This window comes from Parus major, chromosome 11 (assembly GCF_001522545.3).
Source record: "Parus major isolate Abel chromosome 11, Parus_major1.1, whole genome shotgun sequence".
NCBI lineage: Eukaryota > Metazoa > Chordata > Aves > Passeriformes > Paridae > Parus > Parus major.
Window position 1 is genome coordinate 8,794,854 of NC_031780.1, and position 16,124 is coordinate 8,810,977.

General features: G+C 40.4%; 1 protein-coding gene across 8 annotated transcripts in view; it reads right to left on the reverse strand.

Moving 5' to 3' along the window:
• SMPD3 (sphingomyelin phosphodiesterase 3) overlaps positions 1-16,124 on the reverse strand; it is a 97,682-nt gene that overhangs the window by 15,252 nt on the left and 66,306 nt on the right. For all 8 annotated transcript variants that reach the window (XM_015639764.2, XM_015639762.2, XM_033517136.1 and 5 more), the window contains 2 exons: positions 6,620-6,695; positions 106-261 (listed from right to left, as the gene is read on the reverse strand). In XM_015639764.2, the coding sequence (XP_015495250.1) occupies positions 106-261; positions 6,620-6,695 (232 nt within the window). The remainder of the gene's footprint in view (positions 1-105; positions 262-6,619; positions 6,696-16,124) is intronic.

The following is a 16,124-nucleotide window of genomic DNA, read 5'->3' on the forward strand; positions in this document are numbered from 1 at the left end:
TAATTTAGTATATTGTCATATACTGCTATAACCCACAGGGCTCAAAACCATTCCTATTCATTTTCAGGACTGGTAGACACCAGGAAAAGGCAAACCTTGTCTTACCAGAGGAGCAGTTATCAAAGTTGAGATCTCCACAGAGTACATCAAAAGCCACCAGCTCCTCTGGATTGGCTGTACTGGAGGAGGAGGTAGATTTTCTGAATTCAGACAGCCAATCTTGAAGCATATCCAGTTGCTCACATCGAACAGTAGTGTCTCCTGTGGCAAACAAACAACCAAAACAAGGAGTAAGACCTCCTGTTAGAATGTTACTCAGCCATGTATGAGTTGCTGAGCTATTGGCAGACATCCTGATAGAAAGCTGCAAGATAAGAAATGTTGTGGCCAGAAGTGAGCTCACAGTGCTGAGTGTGTTAGGAACTCCATTAGGAACCACACTTTTTGATGGTTTTAACTATCTCCTTCTGGAACCAGGCACAACTGAAGAAATCAGAAGACAAGTTCCCTGTGCAGCAGACAACCACCCAAAACAATGATGTTTCTTGTCATAGGAGAATCTGATGCACTACTTTTATAATCAAGAATTCAGAGTTAAAACCCTGCTTCAGACAAAATTCGACAGTATGTTCTAGGGTAAATCACTTCATCTTGATTTGCTTTCTAATTTTTAAAAAGGAAAGGTTTAGCTTTCAAGTGTAAATAGTAAATATACATCAGTGGCACATTCAGCTTACTTACACTGTAGTAGTCCATCTGAGGAAGGGTTTTATTTATAGTCAAGGGGAGAATGCCTAAACTGAAAGTATTTTTTCATATTTTAAAGGTACAGGTTTTGGTAGGCAGAAATTCAGAAATAAAGACCCAGATTTTTTTCACCAGTTATACATGGAAGGGAGATTGATTGATATACATGAAATTGATTGGTTGCCAAATGAAACCATCTGACACACAAAACAGCTCTTTAATTACAGCAACTGACTACACTTAACTTTGAGCACATCAGGTGACATGAAGTCTAATAAAAAATGATTACTGTCTGTCTCTTACAATGATTACAACAAATCATTTTGATATGGACAAAGGAGCAGAAAGATACATTCTAGAAACATTTTTTTACCATATTTTCTTTCCTTTTGTTTTGTTTTCACTGTCTCTAGAGTTAACAGCTACCAGCTGCTCGTTTCAGACTTTTAAAGATATATCAAGTGAGAACATTACTTTTCTTCAAAATAAAAGATGTGGTTTTAAATGCCAGAATCAGAAGGAAAAGCAGTGAGCCCAAAATTATTTCGTCTGAGTAGAAATTTACTTCAACATAATTTACTACTTTGTAAAATCTGTTTAGTTATGTATGTCCAGAGCTGCTTTCAGAGGCCACTGTGGAGATGGTGAATATTTAAGTCTGCACACTCACAGTTTATTAATCACTCATCTCAACTGCAGCTGTCACCAGAACTCTTCAGACACTTTTAAAAAGTGAGCTCTGCAGCATTAGCACTGTGACTGCATTAGCACACACAGGCTCCAAGCACTAGGGCTTCACCTTCCTATCACTATTACCCTGTGAAAGGTTGGAATTTCAACATCATCTCAGGGCAGGAGTAAGCAGGGAGGTGTTAAAGCAGCAGTTAAATACAAACAGAATCAGAAATGTTCAACCAAGGATTATTTGATACAATGCTAAATAATTTAAATAAATACTGAAAAGACCATGACTAGGGAAAGAGGGGTTTAGGTAGGTTCTGATATTGACCCATCTCTTCAGGCAGGTGATTCCAATGGCAAAAATCTGATCTTTTTCTTCTATTTTTGTTACTCCTAACAAACCTTCACCAGCTGAGCTGTAATATAAAAGCAGATATGTTTCCCAGATCTATTCCTTAACCTACAGTAACCTTCTAGTTACTTGTACCTCAGGTTCCCATTGTACCCTACTCACATAGCTTGACACAATGTACTCGGGAAAGCCCCTGCTAAGACAGCACAAGAAAGCCCCACCGTGAAGATGGAGCTAAACAAAAGCACAGGAAATAGGTCACGTGGAATAAATAGAGCCTGGAGCAGGTGACACTCACTACAAAAGGTGTGCGTGACTAACAGATCCATCCTGCTTAGCTAAAGATGGGAGAAATCACAGATTCGTGGAACAGATGAGCTTGTGAAAGGCACCTCTGCAGATCATCCAGCCCCAGCCCTCTGCCCAAGGAGGGATCACCCACAGCAGTTGTCCAGTCAGATTTTGAAAATCTCTGTATTTGGAGACTCCATAACCTCTGGGTAGCCTGTTCTCGTGCCTCATCATCCTTGCAATAAAAACCATTTTCCTGTGTTTAAATGGCATTTCAGCTTGTGCCCAGCACCTCTTGTCCCATTACTGGACCCAGTGAGGAGAGGCTGCCTCAACATTCCTTGCAGCCTCCCATCAGGTATTTACACCTGGGAGAGAGCTTTCTCCTCCTGAAGCTGCCCCAGCTTTCTCATTCCTGGTGAAGCTCATTCAAATTCATGGACTGTCCTCCTTTTGCAGCATCTGAATCTTCCTCTCCTGTCTCCTCTCCTTAGGCTGTACTTTTTCTGACCTGCCATTGTTTCCTCATAAGATAACTTTTAAGCATGGTGCTTGTTGACAAGAATGCAGCAAAATCTCATTCCTCACAAAGTCCCAATTATATAAATGACTTCATTTTCTAAGATGTGCTTTTACATTCCTGAATGGCCAAGGATTTCTTACTCATTTTCTCTGAATTATCCATCTGGAATGGCTTCACCAAATGAGAAATAAAATAACAGGACAATTACCACATGGGCATAAAACTCAGGCAGCAACCTGTCCCAGAACAGTGTGAAAAATACAGCAAACCCACTTAACTGAAACACAAAAAGGTAAAATTCTCCAACAGGAAAATCTTGACAAAAACAAGAGATGCACAGGAAAAATGATGTTGTGTCTGAGAAGATGCATAGCTGTTACTAGAAAAGCATTAACTGCATAGTCACATTCATCTCTCTCTGAGGATGCTGAGCCTTTGTAACAGCCCTGTACAGCTTTTAACCTCAGGGCTCGACAGGTAAACAGGAGCCTTGGAGCTCTGGGAACATGATTTTCATCTGTCTTTAGTAAAGTATGGACTTGTGACAGCCCAGCATCCCTGACTATCCCCACTAGAGGTCATAGAAGTAATTGCTCTTCAGGGCACTACTGGGAGCAGGGGCATATATTCAGCTACATTTCCAGGACACAAGATGGGATCTCTCTAATGAATTACTTCAATGTTATTGTTTTCTGAGATTAGTATTATCCAGCTCACTGCAGCTCTCAGCAGTACCTTTTGCATGTATCCACATGCAAAAGGTACTGCTCAGACCCCAGTCTCAGCAGCTCCCAATGATCAGTTGCTTTGGAGATGAAGATAAGTCAACTCAGCAGACACCCAAGTGGAAGAGAAGCCAAAGTTGCATCCAGCACACTCAGGGGAACAGACAGTTCAGTAAATTTTAAGAGAACTAGGTAGTAACTCCCAACAAAGGTTCAACATCTTAAACATTCAGATAGAATCAGTGATCTGAGTTCCACCAGGGATTAGTCAAAGAACACATATTTGTGCTAATTGCTCTCCACTCTTTTCTTCAGTAACTGGCCTGGAAAAATGCACATAATTGTGTCGTGACTGGTTCTTGCTGTCAGCATTTCCAAATTCTCTGAAAGCTCCTTTCAGCATCAAATTTTGTAGAAGGATGAAAGGGTAATATGGGAAACTTCAGCCAGCATAAATAAATACTTCACCTTTGTTCATTGTAGAATAATCATACTTGCCCTTTCCATTCACCTTGAAAACACTTGAGTGAACCCCTGGCTTCAGTTAGAACTCAGGCAAGTATTATGTACCGACTGTTCTATTCTGAAAAAACATTGGAAGGAGCACTATGGTTGTAGGACAAAGCAGACACAGCCCTAGTCACAGAAAATGAAAAGATCTAGTGGAGGCAGTGCAGTATGGGATATACTGGCAGGGAACCTGGGGAAGAAGAGCAAAAAAATCTTGCAAAGTGTAGGATGTTAAGCCTAATCACAAGTCAAAATTGTTTCCAAGTCACAAACCAAAGGCTTCGGTTCAGCTGTGAGACAGGCTGTGTCACACCCGACTGTCTGCAGACCCCTGCACTTATAACAATCCAGGGTATTAGAGGAAATCAAATAAACCATAGTAAGAACAAACCACCTAAAAACAAAGGAAAAAAGTCCCTTTTTATTGTGCTGGGTTCCTTTTCAGCTAGGTCAGGTCCCCAGCCAAGCACAGCACAGCCTACGACAGCTGGAGTAGCACAGCTGGGAGGAGGGGGAAGGACAGGCTGCCCCGCTGTGGCTCTGCAGGCTCTGCTGCTTCAGGAACATCTGGAATCACTGCCCAAGGATGCTCAGCACTGGAGCTACTCCTGATTGCACCACCACAATTTCAAACACTGAGAGAGCTTTTTCAGTGCTGAATTCTGCTTCAGGTCTGTGTAGGCTTGGGAGGCTGAAATTTGGGCTAGAGAAGTGTGGGTTCCCAGCAGCTGAGCTGCCAATGGCTGCATTCACACTAAATGCAGAACAGGGATGGGAACAGGTTGTGAGATAGCATCCAGCATCACTTGAACTGGGACTGGAGTAGCTTGAGGCTTACTCTGTACTGATGGCTTGGTGGGGTGTCTGAGAGCCGTGGCACAACGCGACTCGGGATGTGGGTGGATTCAAGGCAGCAAAACCTGTCCAGAACATTAATCACTGACTAATCAACAGACATAAAAGAACCATGTAAAATTAACAGCCCCATGGAAAATAATTACATCAAATCTCATTAAAGGATCCCTTCATTTGTCACTGAAATGCAACTGTTTCCACAGTGGAAATAAAGAGCTTCTTCATAGCAGCAACCAGTACCAGGCAGAGGAACCACCTGAGAGGAAAAGCTACATCTAATTCCAAAGTTTCTTGAAAAAGTTTGAGGGTCAGGTCTGAACAAATAGTAATTGCTCAGAACAGAGTTGAGCCAGCACATACCTTGAGAAAAGCATTAGTCCCTGATCATAAGCAGTTGGATCATTTCACTTTATACCTATGTAAGTATCGGAACTGCCAAGTGTAAGTTTATGTATCCTAGAAGGGAAACCAGGTTGCACTCAGCCATGTGTGATTAGATGATTTAAATGGCTGACCTTTTAAACACTGCTTGTTTTTATAGTTACACATCTTTACATCGTTAAACTGGGTTTTTGGATAATTTGTTTAATGCATGAATGTTATGAATCAAATGATGCAAATCAGAAAGCACAGCTCTGGCGAACTTACGAACTTCAGTTTTCCATTTCATTACATAAACAAATATGCTATATCTAGGGACAGACTCTTAAAGCATTGTCTGCTCTATTTGAATGTAGTTTGAACCAGATAAGCCTAAAAATACAAAGCAGGAAAACAAAAGGTTGTGTTTTACCCTTGAACAAACTTTAGGTTGATTTTGAAAATAGAACATTAGTTTTCCTTTCTTCTTCCATCCCCTCTCTTTAATATTTTAGGGATTTCACAACGTGGCTATCAAGGACTAACTGAGAATACATGACTAGGTAGTAAAAAGGAACAGGACCTAAAACTAGAAACAAAACCCAAAAAACTAAACTAAACTGGAACAGCAATAAATCTCAGTTCCACAAGAGCAGTCTCACAGTACATTACTGTAAGTTAAAAATAGAAAAGCAGAGAAAGATGTTACATTGTTAAAAAGTAGCTGAAAAATTCATTAATCTTTTTTAGAACCATCCAGTGTTTCTAATGGACTTGAGGGACTGGCAGTTTAGTTCCCAGGTCTGTGTGTGGCTGAGGCAGGGATGGAGCAGCAGGACACCCCACACGGGTTCCATCCACGTGCAGCCCTGCCCTGCCTCAGTCCCAGCACATGGGCTGTCAGCAGCCAGTCTGACAGGGCTGTCCTGCTTCCAGCAGCCAGGAGCACAAGAATCTCACTCATATTGAATAAATGAAGGGTATCCAACCCTCTGGCTAAATAAAATGCTGATCATACTCAGAGTAAAGGTTTGTAGATTTGGCTTTTATAACTACACCCACTCTAAGTACAGAACTGCTTTTAAACATATGACCAAGTGAATTATCCAGTGAGTATAGTAACTTGCTAGTCATTTATGGATGAAATTTGCAGGTCAAAAGCCAGAGAATTTTGGCTTTTTCTACCAGAAATCAGCAGCAAGAATTACTGTCCCAACATGTATCTTCTGATTATGCCCCAGTCATGTACAAAGAAATTTTTGTTTACATGCTGATACTCACAGAATGGGTTGTTAAATGCTGTTGAGTACCAAGGGTAGTAATGTATTTCTAAAATACCAACATTTGGTTAAGAGGGAGCAAAGAGAAGTTCCCAAGGGATAGTTTTTTGTTTGTGCTCTATAATAATTACTCTAAGACTGAAGAGGTGAAGGGTTGGGGACACTCCTCTGCCCTTCTTGACACTGCACTTGACTGTCAGAAACAGGAGGGGCAACACTGTGGCTCTTGTGCACAGAAATACCACCCCAGATCTGGAAATAGTGACAAACAAAGATATGAATCTTGGGACAGTACCTGCAATAGCTTGCAAGTGAGTGCAGGAAATGTATCCCACAATTCTTTGGTCCTGAGGTGTACTTCCCACTTGCACCTGGAAGGGAAAAAATAAAAAGGTGATTAATGGAAGAGCTCATACAACTCTACTGCCAAGCCCATCTGTGCAGCCTTTTTTACCATTCTTTCCAGCCAACTCCATTTTGAAACCAGAAAAAACCACCAGAGACACAAACCGAGGCTTACTGGCCTTACTGGGGCTTGTGGCCAGCACACACTGACCCTTTGCATAATACCATGTTCAGTGTTTTGATTTTGATCTGCAACACATAAAAAATGTTACTTTCTGCTGTGCTTCACAGTCCCACTGGTTCCCTGTCCTCGCTCTCAATCCTGTGTGATTCAGCCCCACCAATCAAGGGCCTTATGAAAGTGGCATTACCAGCAGCCTAATTCTTGCTACCTGTGTATGACTAGAATGTAAAAGGAAAAATGCCAAGGGCATCTCGGGGAAAGGATGAAATGTGAAATAAATATTGGGTTTGATCATGTTTTCTCCATTCCACAGTAAGTTTTGGGTTTTGATGGATTTTTTAAATTCTTCTGCAGAGGTGTTGAGGGCCTTGGTGTACCTCAGCATTGTTTGCATGCTTCACCTCACAGCAGCAGCCCCCATGCCTGTCAAGCAGATAAAAAACACTATGTGGAATCCTGTTCTTACACACAGAAGAGGAAGAGCTTCCAGGGAAGCTGGAATGTAGTATAATTCCTCATCTATATCTTAAGCTACAATCCCTTAAAAATGTACTTTAAGGTAGACACACAAGCAAATTACAATCACGTTCTGGTTTAGGTTTTCAACTCTATTGAAAATGTTGGCAGACCAGGACTTATCTGCAAATCAAAATTCCCAATGATAAGTGGATAAGTTTTGGATTGTGGCAAGAAACTAGTTTGAGTTTACAGTTTTCTTGTTGATAGTTTATATGGCAACACTGATTAAATTAAAGAAAATGCCCACAGAGGAAAATTGTACCCAGGGCTTAGAAAACACCACCACAGATGACTCTACTTCACAAGGCTAGACATAAATTTTATCTGACACCTCTAAATAACAAGCTGAGCTCAATTTCATATGGACACAATTCTGTCAGCTTGGTTGCTTTTCTTGTTTTTCAGCTATTCAAGAACCATCTGATTCATTTTATAACTGAAAAGGCAGCTTTGCAGTAAGTGAATTTAGAAGTCATTTGTACTTAACAATGCCTTGTTAACTTTGAGGATTTGTGCCAGCCAGGGGAGTTGGTAATAAACAACTGGCATTATTCTGTCCTCAGTCTGTTCAGTCCTTTTTTAGACAGTTTTACAAATGGATATTGATGGTGTTCTTATGGCTGTTCCCATTCAGCTAACCTGCTGCAGGGAGGCAGAGGGACACAAGGCAGGCACAGGCACTCCCTGGTGCATCCACCCCCACTGCAGGAGATTCTCCTGAGCTCCCAAGACTGCAGCAGTCTCCGAGGATGGGCAGCTCTGCTGCACAGCTGCCAGGACTGCTGCAGGAGCTGCACTGCACACACCTCTCCCTCCAGCTGCCTGAACATCTCAGTGTCACTGCTGAATCATGAGGAGCTTTCTCTCCAACTCTTTTGTGCAGCATATGCCATTCCAGTAGAAAAGTGGAAAACACTTTATTTCCTCTGCTGTCTAGGACAGGCACGTGAATGAACCATATTTTCCAAACTTAGTAATTCAAAATCAGGGTTTCTGTTCAATGCTATAAAAAACTCCTAAACTATAAAAAAGTCTCCAGTTGTTTGCAAATGTGCAGTGTTTCCTGCAGCAGAGGACAAGTGTGGACATCACATGCCTTTCAACATCATCCACCATAACCACTCTGGAAGAAAAATATTGCATATAAAGTGTTCTGCCTTAGCAGGAATGTGCTCCTTATAATCTCCTCATTGGATAAAGCAGATGAAATCATTCCAGTGTTTCTATTCAAAAAGCATAAAAGATTTAAGTGTGAAAGCTGAACATCCAAACATAAATTATAGCCCAATTGAGAAAAAGCGTCAACTCAAACTGGCTTTAGAATTTCTTGTGCAGCATTAATGAAGTGCCTGACAAGGCCTTGTACTCCTCAACCAACTTGTGCACAAGATCATACTAATTTCCATTAATCATGAATAAATGTGTGCTCTTCAGTGTGCCTGTGTGCACAGATCTCTGCTGAAATGGACTTGGGATCTTTTCCTCTCAAAGAATTGTAAGGAATGGCCCAGGATGAAGCCTGGCTGTGCTGTAAGGAGGGGGCTGAGCTCAGCAAATGCCTGCAGGGACAGTGCCCAGGCTCTGCTGGAGCACACAGCCCACAGGGAAAGCAGAGGGGCTTTCATAAATACTCTGTTAATCAAAAAAATAAAGCTAAAAAGCAAGAGCTGAAGACATTAACATAATCAGAATTTCCTTGGAAACTGCCAGCATGGAAGTGCCTCCAAAGCAGCTCATCTCCCAGAGTCCACATTTTCTCCAACTTTTTTGACTTTTAGGGGTTTGTAGTTTCTTTTGAGAGGCAGTACTGATGGCAACCACTAAACTGAGTGTATATTTGGTATATAATCATAATGGAGGCAAATATTTGTGACATCTACTAGGACAGTAAATAAATACCTTTTCATCCTCCTAGTCAAGTTCCCAGCTACAGTAGAGGCACTACTGTATTAAACACAATCTGAAGTAAAATAGTAAAAAAACCCTGTTTTTTCAGTCTAATTTGGTATTTCACAGATGGACAAGGACTGTGGATTGTGCAGACAGGAAACCTACTTGACCTCTGAAATACTACAAGCCTATAATTCTACATAAAAACATTTTTTTGTGTGGCCAAGTACTGCAGCTATTTCAGACTGTTGCATTTTCCAGGGTATATTATGTGGTGGTGACTGGGCCGGGGCAGCAACGTGGCACGAGGACAAGGCCAAGCCTTCAGCTCAGCCTCCAACGTGGACCTTGGCAGAAGGATCTACTTCCAGCACACCAAGACAGCACTTCACAAATATAATTTTAGCTGCTTAACACAGAAGAAACATCCAAAGTCACATTTACAAAGAAAATATATATAAACAAGTAAGCCAGAGTGGCTCTGCCACCATAGGCCTGACTTAAGCTCACCTCAGCTGCTCTACATTGGTAGCTCTGTGTCAATAACACATTTATTGAATCATCTTTCTGCAGGGACCTACTTCAGGCACTGCTTTCTCAAAAATCATCATACAGGCTTGTATGGTTGTGCCATGAACCATTCCTCTTTGTGTATGGAAACGTAGAGGAAGATAATATCCAAATATAAGGTCCTAATGTATTAAAATATTTATTTTTAAATTATTATAGGAGGAAAAAGGTATGTGATGACCTGTTAAACTCTAGTGTTACCTAGAAGTAAAATTAAAGCTAACAGAACCTATTTTTGGTTTAATGAAGTGTCCAATTATATGACTTTCACATTAAAAAATTAGCATTTTTCACAATTATGCTGAAATATGCAAGATATATTCCAATTCTCACTAGATTTACAATAATCAAATTAGTCAAACACTGAGAAGCTAAGAGTGGATTCAGATCCCTACTACAACACTGACCACTACAATTTGTTTGCTCTTGGGAGGGGGGCATAAAAGTCTCATTACAGATGGGAAAGAGAATTTGTGCCTTAAGGGGGAAGTCCTATTAAGGAATCCAAAATGCCTGTTTCCGCTGCTGCATATTTATATTTTTCCCCTACCTGCAAATGAAATGAATAAGTGCAAAACTGACCTCTCTGAATTTTTGTTTTTCAAATACTGGCTGCCTCAAGCACACAAAAGTACTTTGCCATCAAGTACTTTTTATTAAAAGATTTCATCTCAATGCCACAGCACATTGGTACAATCTGCTGGAGAGACCACGCTGGGACTGTGCTGTGCTGTGCAAGACTGGGGATATTCCTGGAATTGTTTTGCAAAATCTTGTTCTGAGGAGTGGTCTGTCCTCCACTGAGATTGGTATCAGGTAATAAATGGCTCATGAAAGAAATCAAGCCAACAAGGTTATGGCAGAAAGATTCTTGTTGACAGGAAAAAAACCTAATGAGTAGGAAGAACTGAAATTTTAGAGCCACAGCAAGGGAAAATAACTTTAAATTTAATCACACTGCTTGCTATCATGGGAATTTCCTGGGCTAACTGGAAAATCTTGCACATCTCATCTTTCCCATATGCTACCATAGTAAATATACAAAGCTGCAAACTTGACAAATACCTTGTCTCTTAAGAGTTTATGTTTACAGACATCTGCTCCAGCAGTGCAAAACAATTCTATCACATCTGGATGTTAAGAAAAGCATCAACAGATACTTAAACAAAACCCATGAAAATGCTACTTCAGTACTGGGGCATTTCTTTACCACCTTGAAAAACAGCTTCAGATAAGTCATTGCTGTGTTAGTAAATCATTCAAGTGCTTTGAAGGAAATGCTCTTTAATGATTAAAAATTTGAATTGCGCATGAGAAATCTCGCTTGATTTAATCTAGAGTATCAAATACTGACCAATAATATGTACACAAAACCAAAGTGTTTGTTATGAGAACTTAATCTTTAGTGACATTTTTTAGAAGCTTCACATTGCTAGGAGGGAGCCATTCAAAAATATGCAAAATAAAATAGTTTCTTAAATGTGTACCTTCCAAAACAAAGAAGTTATTTACTTACAAGTCCAAGCATATGCCATTGCATCCTCCTTCAGGGGAAGCAAATCCTGGCATGCAAACCAGATGAGAGCTAAAATTTTGGCATACTCATGGAAAAAGTCCTTCACAAAGTCTGTCACCCCAGAATCTCCATGTGGCCAATGAAGCCAGAGCTTGGAAAGGTAAATAATCTGCCTGTAACACTGAGACTCCTTAAGGTAAATTGAGATCTCCACAGTATAGCTCCAGCTTCAACCACAATAGTTTAATCACATCTTGGGCAGTAAATGAGCAAAACCATCCATTTCATTCAGTTAGGTGACCATGGAGGTGTCAATTTTGTCACTGAAATAAATGTGAACCATAGTACTGCTCCCTGCATTGCTCTTCTGAAGAGGATAAGTCGCCTCTTAAGGATAAAATACAGAGCTTTGCAGGAAATGAATTCACAGTCATGACAGGAACCACACTAATGATGTTCATATTATGAAGAAAAACTAACAGGCTGAAAGCACTTCTGCATGCTCTGAGGGGGAAAAAAACCCTCTCTCCCTAAAAAAAAGGTATGAACATGGCATTTGTAGAGAACATCATCTGCACAGGGGCCTTGAGTTACTCTTTGTGCTGGAAATAAAACACCTCAGACAGAGAGTAAGTGCAGGGCACAGAAACAGAATTTACAGTCGATGTGACTTACTCCCACAGAAATATTCATCTTACCATATGTAGCCAATATTGTTTAAGTTCAAGGGAAGCTCCCTTAAAAAGAGCCTGAGATTCAACTGAATGACTGTGGATAAAGATGCACAAGGAGTGGTATTTCCACACACACTGCAGGGCTGGTGCTCTGAGACGTGCTGGTAGCAGGCTCTGTACCTCCCCATTTCCACTGCAGAGGGATGTCATTATGTAATCCAGTGCAATTATAATGAGTTAACAGTGGGCAAGGGAAAAGAAAGAAGTGGAAAATACAATTTGTTTTCTTTCCCTTACAGTATTTCTGTTGTCTTCCAAATTGTATCAATCGCTCCTGGACTTTTTTCCCATTTCAGCAAATTTCCAATACAAGCAGGAGAGTCAGCATTAAGAACCTAACTGGAACAGCCAAACTGTGTCCCAGTCCTCATTCCTGCTACTGTTAACAGAAGATGCCAAGGAGAACTTGCAGCTACTCCCATTCCCACTTCAAACATTCCTGTTCCACAGAGATGACTTGGATTAGTCATAACTCCCAAGAAAGATGTATTTTTGGTTAGCTTAGGCATGGTGCAAAAACGTCTATCTTATTTTCAGTCCTGTAACAGCTCTCCCTTTTGCATTCAGAAATATGTAGCAGCTTCTAAAGAAGACACAATAGTTAAATCTCTAATTTATAAATATGTTATTTAAGTATATTGAAGAAGTTTAAAATGTTATAGAAGTCAGATCAAAACTGTGAGGTGCTCTGCAATTTTAGCTACATTTGCACTTGATTATTTCAGAATCCTATTTTTTCTCACCTGCCACATGCAACAATTACTGTTCCATGAACTCAGAGAATTTGTTATTTGGCAAAGCTGCATTAAGCTTACATGTGAGGGAAAGTGGCTGTAAATTGGTGCCACAAATGAAGGGCTCTTTCTCTTCTGAAGAGGATAAAGCCCACAACTCACATTTTCTCAAATCTGTATTTCATTCTGCACAACAGTTTTTATTTATTCCCATTAATGAGGGTGGAAAGGACTGTGATTAATAACATTAATTATACCAAAGGAAAGGAACATGGTACAGTGCCATGGTAGAGTATTTTTGTTCTTTTTTTTAAAACTCTCAGTGTATTGGACTCCATCCAATTACTGCATTAACATTTTAGAGCAGAAACTCAGCATGTGGAAAATGTTTAGGTTACCATCCTGCCTTAAATGGCACAGCTTTAGAATCATCTAAACAAATTTGTGAGCAGCACTAGACATTTCTTTTATACATCTTGAGATGACTGTAGGTACTGGACAACTGATCAAGGACAAGAAAATCTAAGCACTGAGAACTCCAGGTGTTTTTTCACTGGGGTCAGAAAGCAGCCATTCCCCTTTTCTGTGCACTCCTGGATCCAAAATCTTCCCCTCAACCCAGCGAGGAATTGCAGCAGCTGTCCCTGCACTCCCAGGCACAGCACACACAGCCTGGCTTGGGACAACAAAGGCAGCTTAAATTACCCAAGCAAAATGCATCTGCATCAGAAATATCAAAAAGGAGAATCACAGAGGTTAATTCAGGGAACCCTCATTTTCTCACACAAAGCAGGCTCCTTGAGAGGAGAAAACAGCAAAAACTGTGCTTCAAAACAGTTTTGCAATCAGAGCTGCTGCTCCTTCTACCATCTGTTACCACCATATCAGCTCTTTGGAAAACAAGTTGAGCTTTGCACACAAAGCAAAGGTTGCTAGGTTCCCTTTAAGCAATGAATAATAACACGTTCTCTGCACAATTACTGTACTCCCTGAGAACAGCCTTCATTTTTCAGAGAATTTGAAAAGTAAATCTGTTAATAACCTTAGGAATTAATATTAATTAAACACAAGTTCTTCCAGAAATTTAGCAAAATACACAAGACATTCTTTTTCCTTTTGATTCTGAAGAATACTATTAACTGTTCAAACATCCCACATCACGCTGTAGTTTTGCATTATGTTCACATACTGTGTTTTAGCTTAGAATTCTTGTTTTTGCTAAAATTGACTCTCTTGGCAGATGCCAAAGCCCAGAATAGTTTCCTACTAGGAACAGTAGGAAGAGCAGCCTTCTACACACCATGCTTTTGTATCTCCCAGTGCCATTGGGAGGAAGAAGCTGCCAAAACCTCTCAGTCAACAGCCATTTTGGGAATGATGCCTCTTTCACTCACCTCCCTCTCTGACTCTGCTTCTACATCTCTTGGATAGTTTAGATTTATATTACTGTTACAACTATTAGAATTTAAGGATAAGAGAGGCAAAATTTGTCAGCAAAAGTGGGTTTTTATTATATTACTATAGCTGGAAAAATATGGACAAACTCACCACAGCAAGTTAGGGATGCTTTCCATTTTTGTCACACTACTGTCCAAAACTTACACAGCATCCCTAGCACAGCATGACTAAGGCTCCACACTAGAGCCTCTGTTTAAAAAGGGACATTGACATTTTGAAACCCTCTAGTAAATTACAGACAAATGATGCATTACACAATTTCTGCTCAGCACTCATTGAGACCTTTTAAACTTGTTTTGACAATGCTGATTTGTAAAATCAACACCTAGTTTCTGAAAAGGATGTGTATTTCATAACTGCCTTTAAATCCATCCAGATTACAGTGTATTACCATTATATGTGTGTCAAACATGCAGCTGCAGAGGAGCTGAGAACACTGCAATCTGCACCATATTCCACACAGACCTGTCCAAGCCAGCTTTGCAGTGCCAGTCACCAGCACAGCAGCTGTGCCAGGCCCACTTCCCACCTCTGCCTGCAGCAGACACAAGGGGAGGTAGAAAACCGACAAAGTGACTCCAGGGCTCTTCTCTTCGGCATTTTAAATTAATGTGAAAAGCCATGCTAGAACAGAGAGTCACGGCAGAGTCTCCCAAGGGCCCAGACTGTCAAAGTATGAAAATGGATTGACTGATCTATGTATTTGCTAACTTGTCCTCTGAGTCTTTAGTGGCAATAGGAACAATGGTTTAACACTTCAGACATGAAACTGTCACTTGGGTGTGACATTTCCCCCCTTCATATATACTATTTTTTGCTGTGCCCGTGGGTTTTTTTACATGCCAATGAGACCCTCAGATTTGAGACAAAAACACTGGCAGAGTTTGAAGAGTTCCAAGTGCCAAATGCAAATCAGCCCTCCAGCTTTACAGAAATGGACATCACACAATGGCTCCTCACAACTACGTCATCCTCATGTCTTCATCCTGACCTGGAAAGCATCAGATGGAAAAACCAGTCTGATCTCTGTCAGGAAAATGCCAGCAGTAGCACCTTTTGTGGCTCCATCCTTAAGAGGAGAACAGAGGCAGACTTCCTTTGCATGGGCCTCCAGATAGCTGTTAGGTAGCATGAAACTGTGCTAAAAGCCTCTGCAATTTACTTCCAGCTTGGTTCCTTGGTTGTGACACCCTAGGTGTTAAGCCACAGTCAAATCACTTTACCTTCCTGTACTTTAGTTTCTCCTTCTATTAAGCAGATATTGACCTTTCTTCATTATGCACTCTGTGATTTAGGAATGAAAAGCAGTAGGTAAGAGCTGATTGTTATTACAGCTACTAATAATAATCCTTGAGCTCTCTAAGTCTCTCAGGTAAAATAATTTTGTATGACTAAGCAAATCTCTCAAATCCTTCCAAATCTCTACCTGAACTTTACCATCTAGATAGTGAAGACAGAGTAGGAAAGACAAGGGCAATGGAAAACAATTTCTTACTTACTGGAAACAGAATCCACTCTAAAATGAAAAAATGTGCAATACACTTGTACCAGGGTAGTAGGGATCTGTTTTGTGTCAATCCCCCAAAGCAGTTTTGTCATTTTCAAATCATTTCAACTTTCTTTAAATATTCAAAAATATGCCAGGCTTTTACTTACTGCATGGAGTTTTTGTCTCTGGAGTCCACACCCACCCAGTTGCTGACTAAGCACCACATCAAGAAAAAACCTCTAAACCTACTTTATTTCAAATACAAAATTAAATAATTATTCCTACTCTATGTTGTTGCTGCCATCAAATAAATTACCTATGTACAATTGGTCATTTAATGTACAATTAAGAGAGAAAGTAA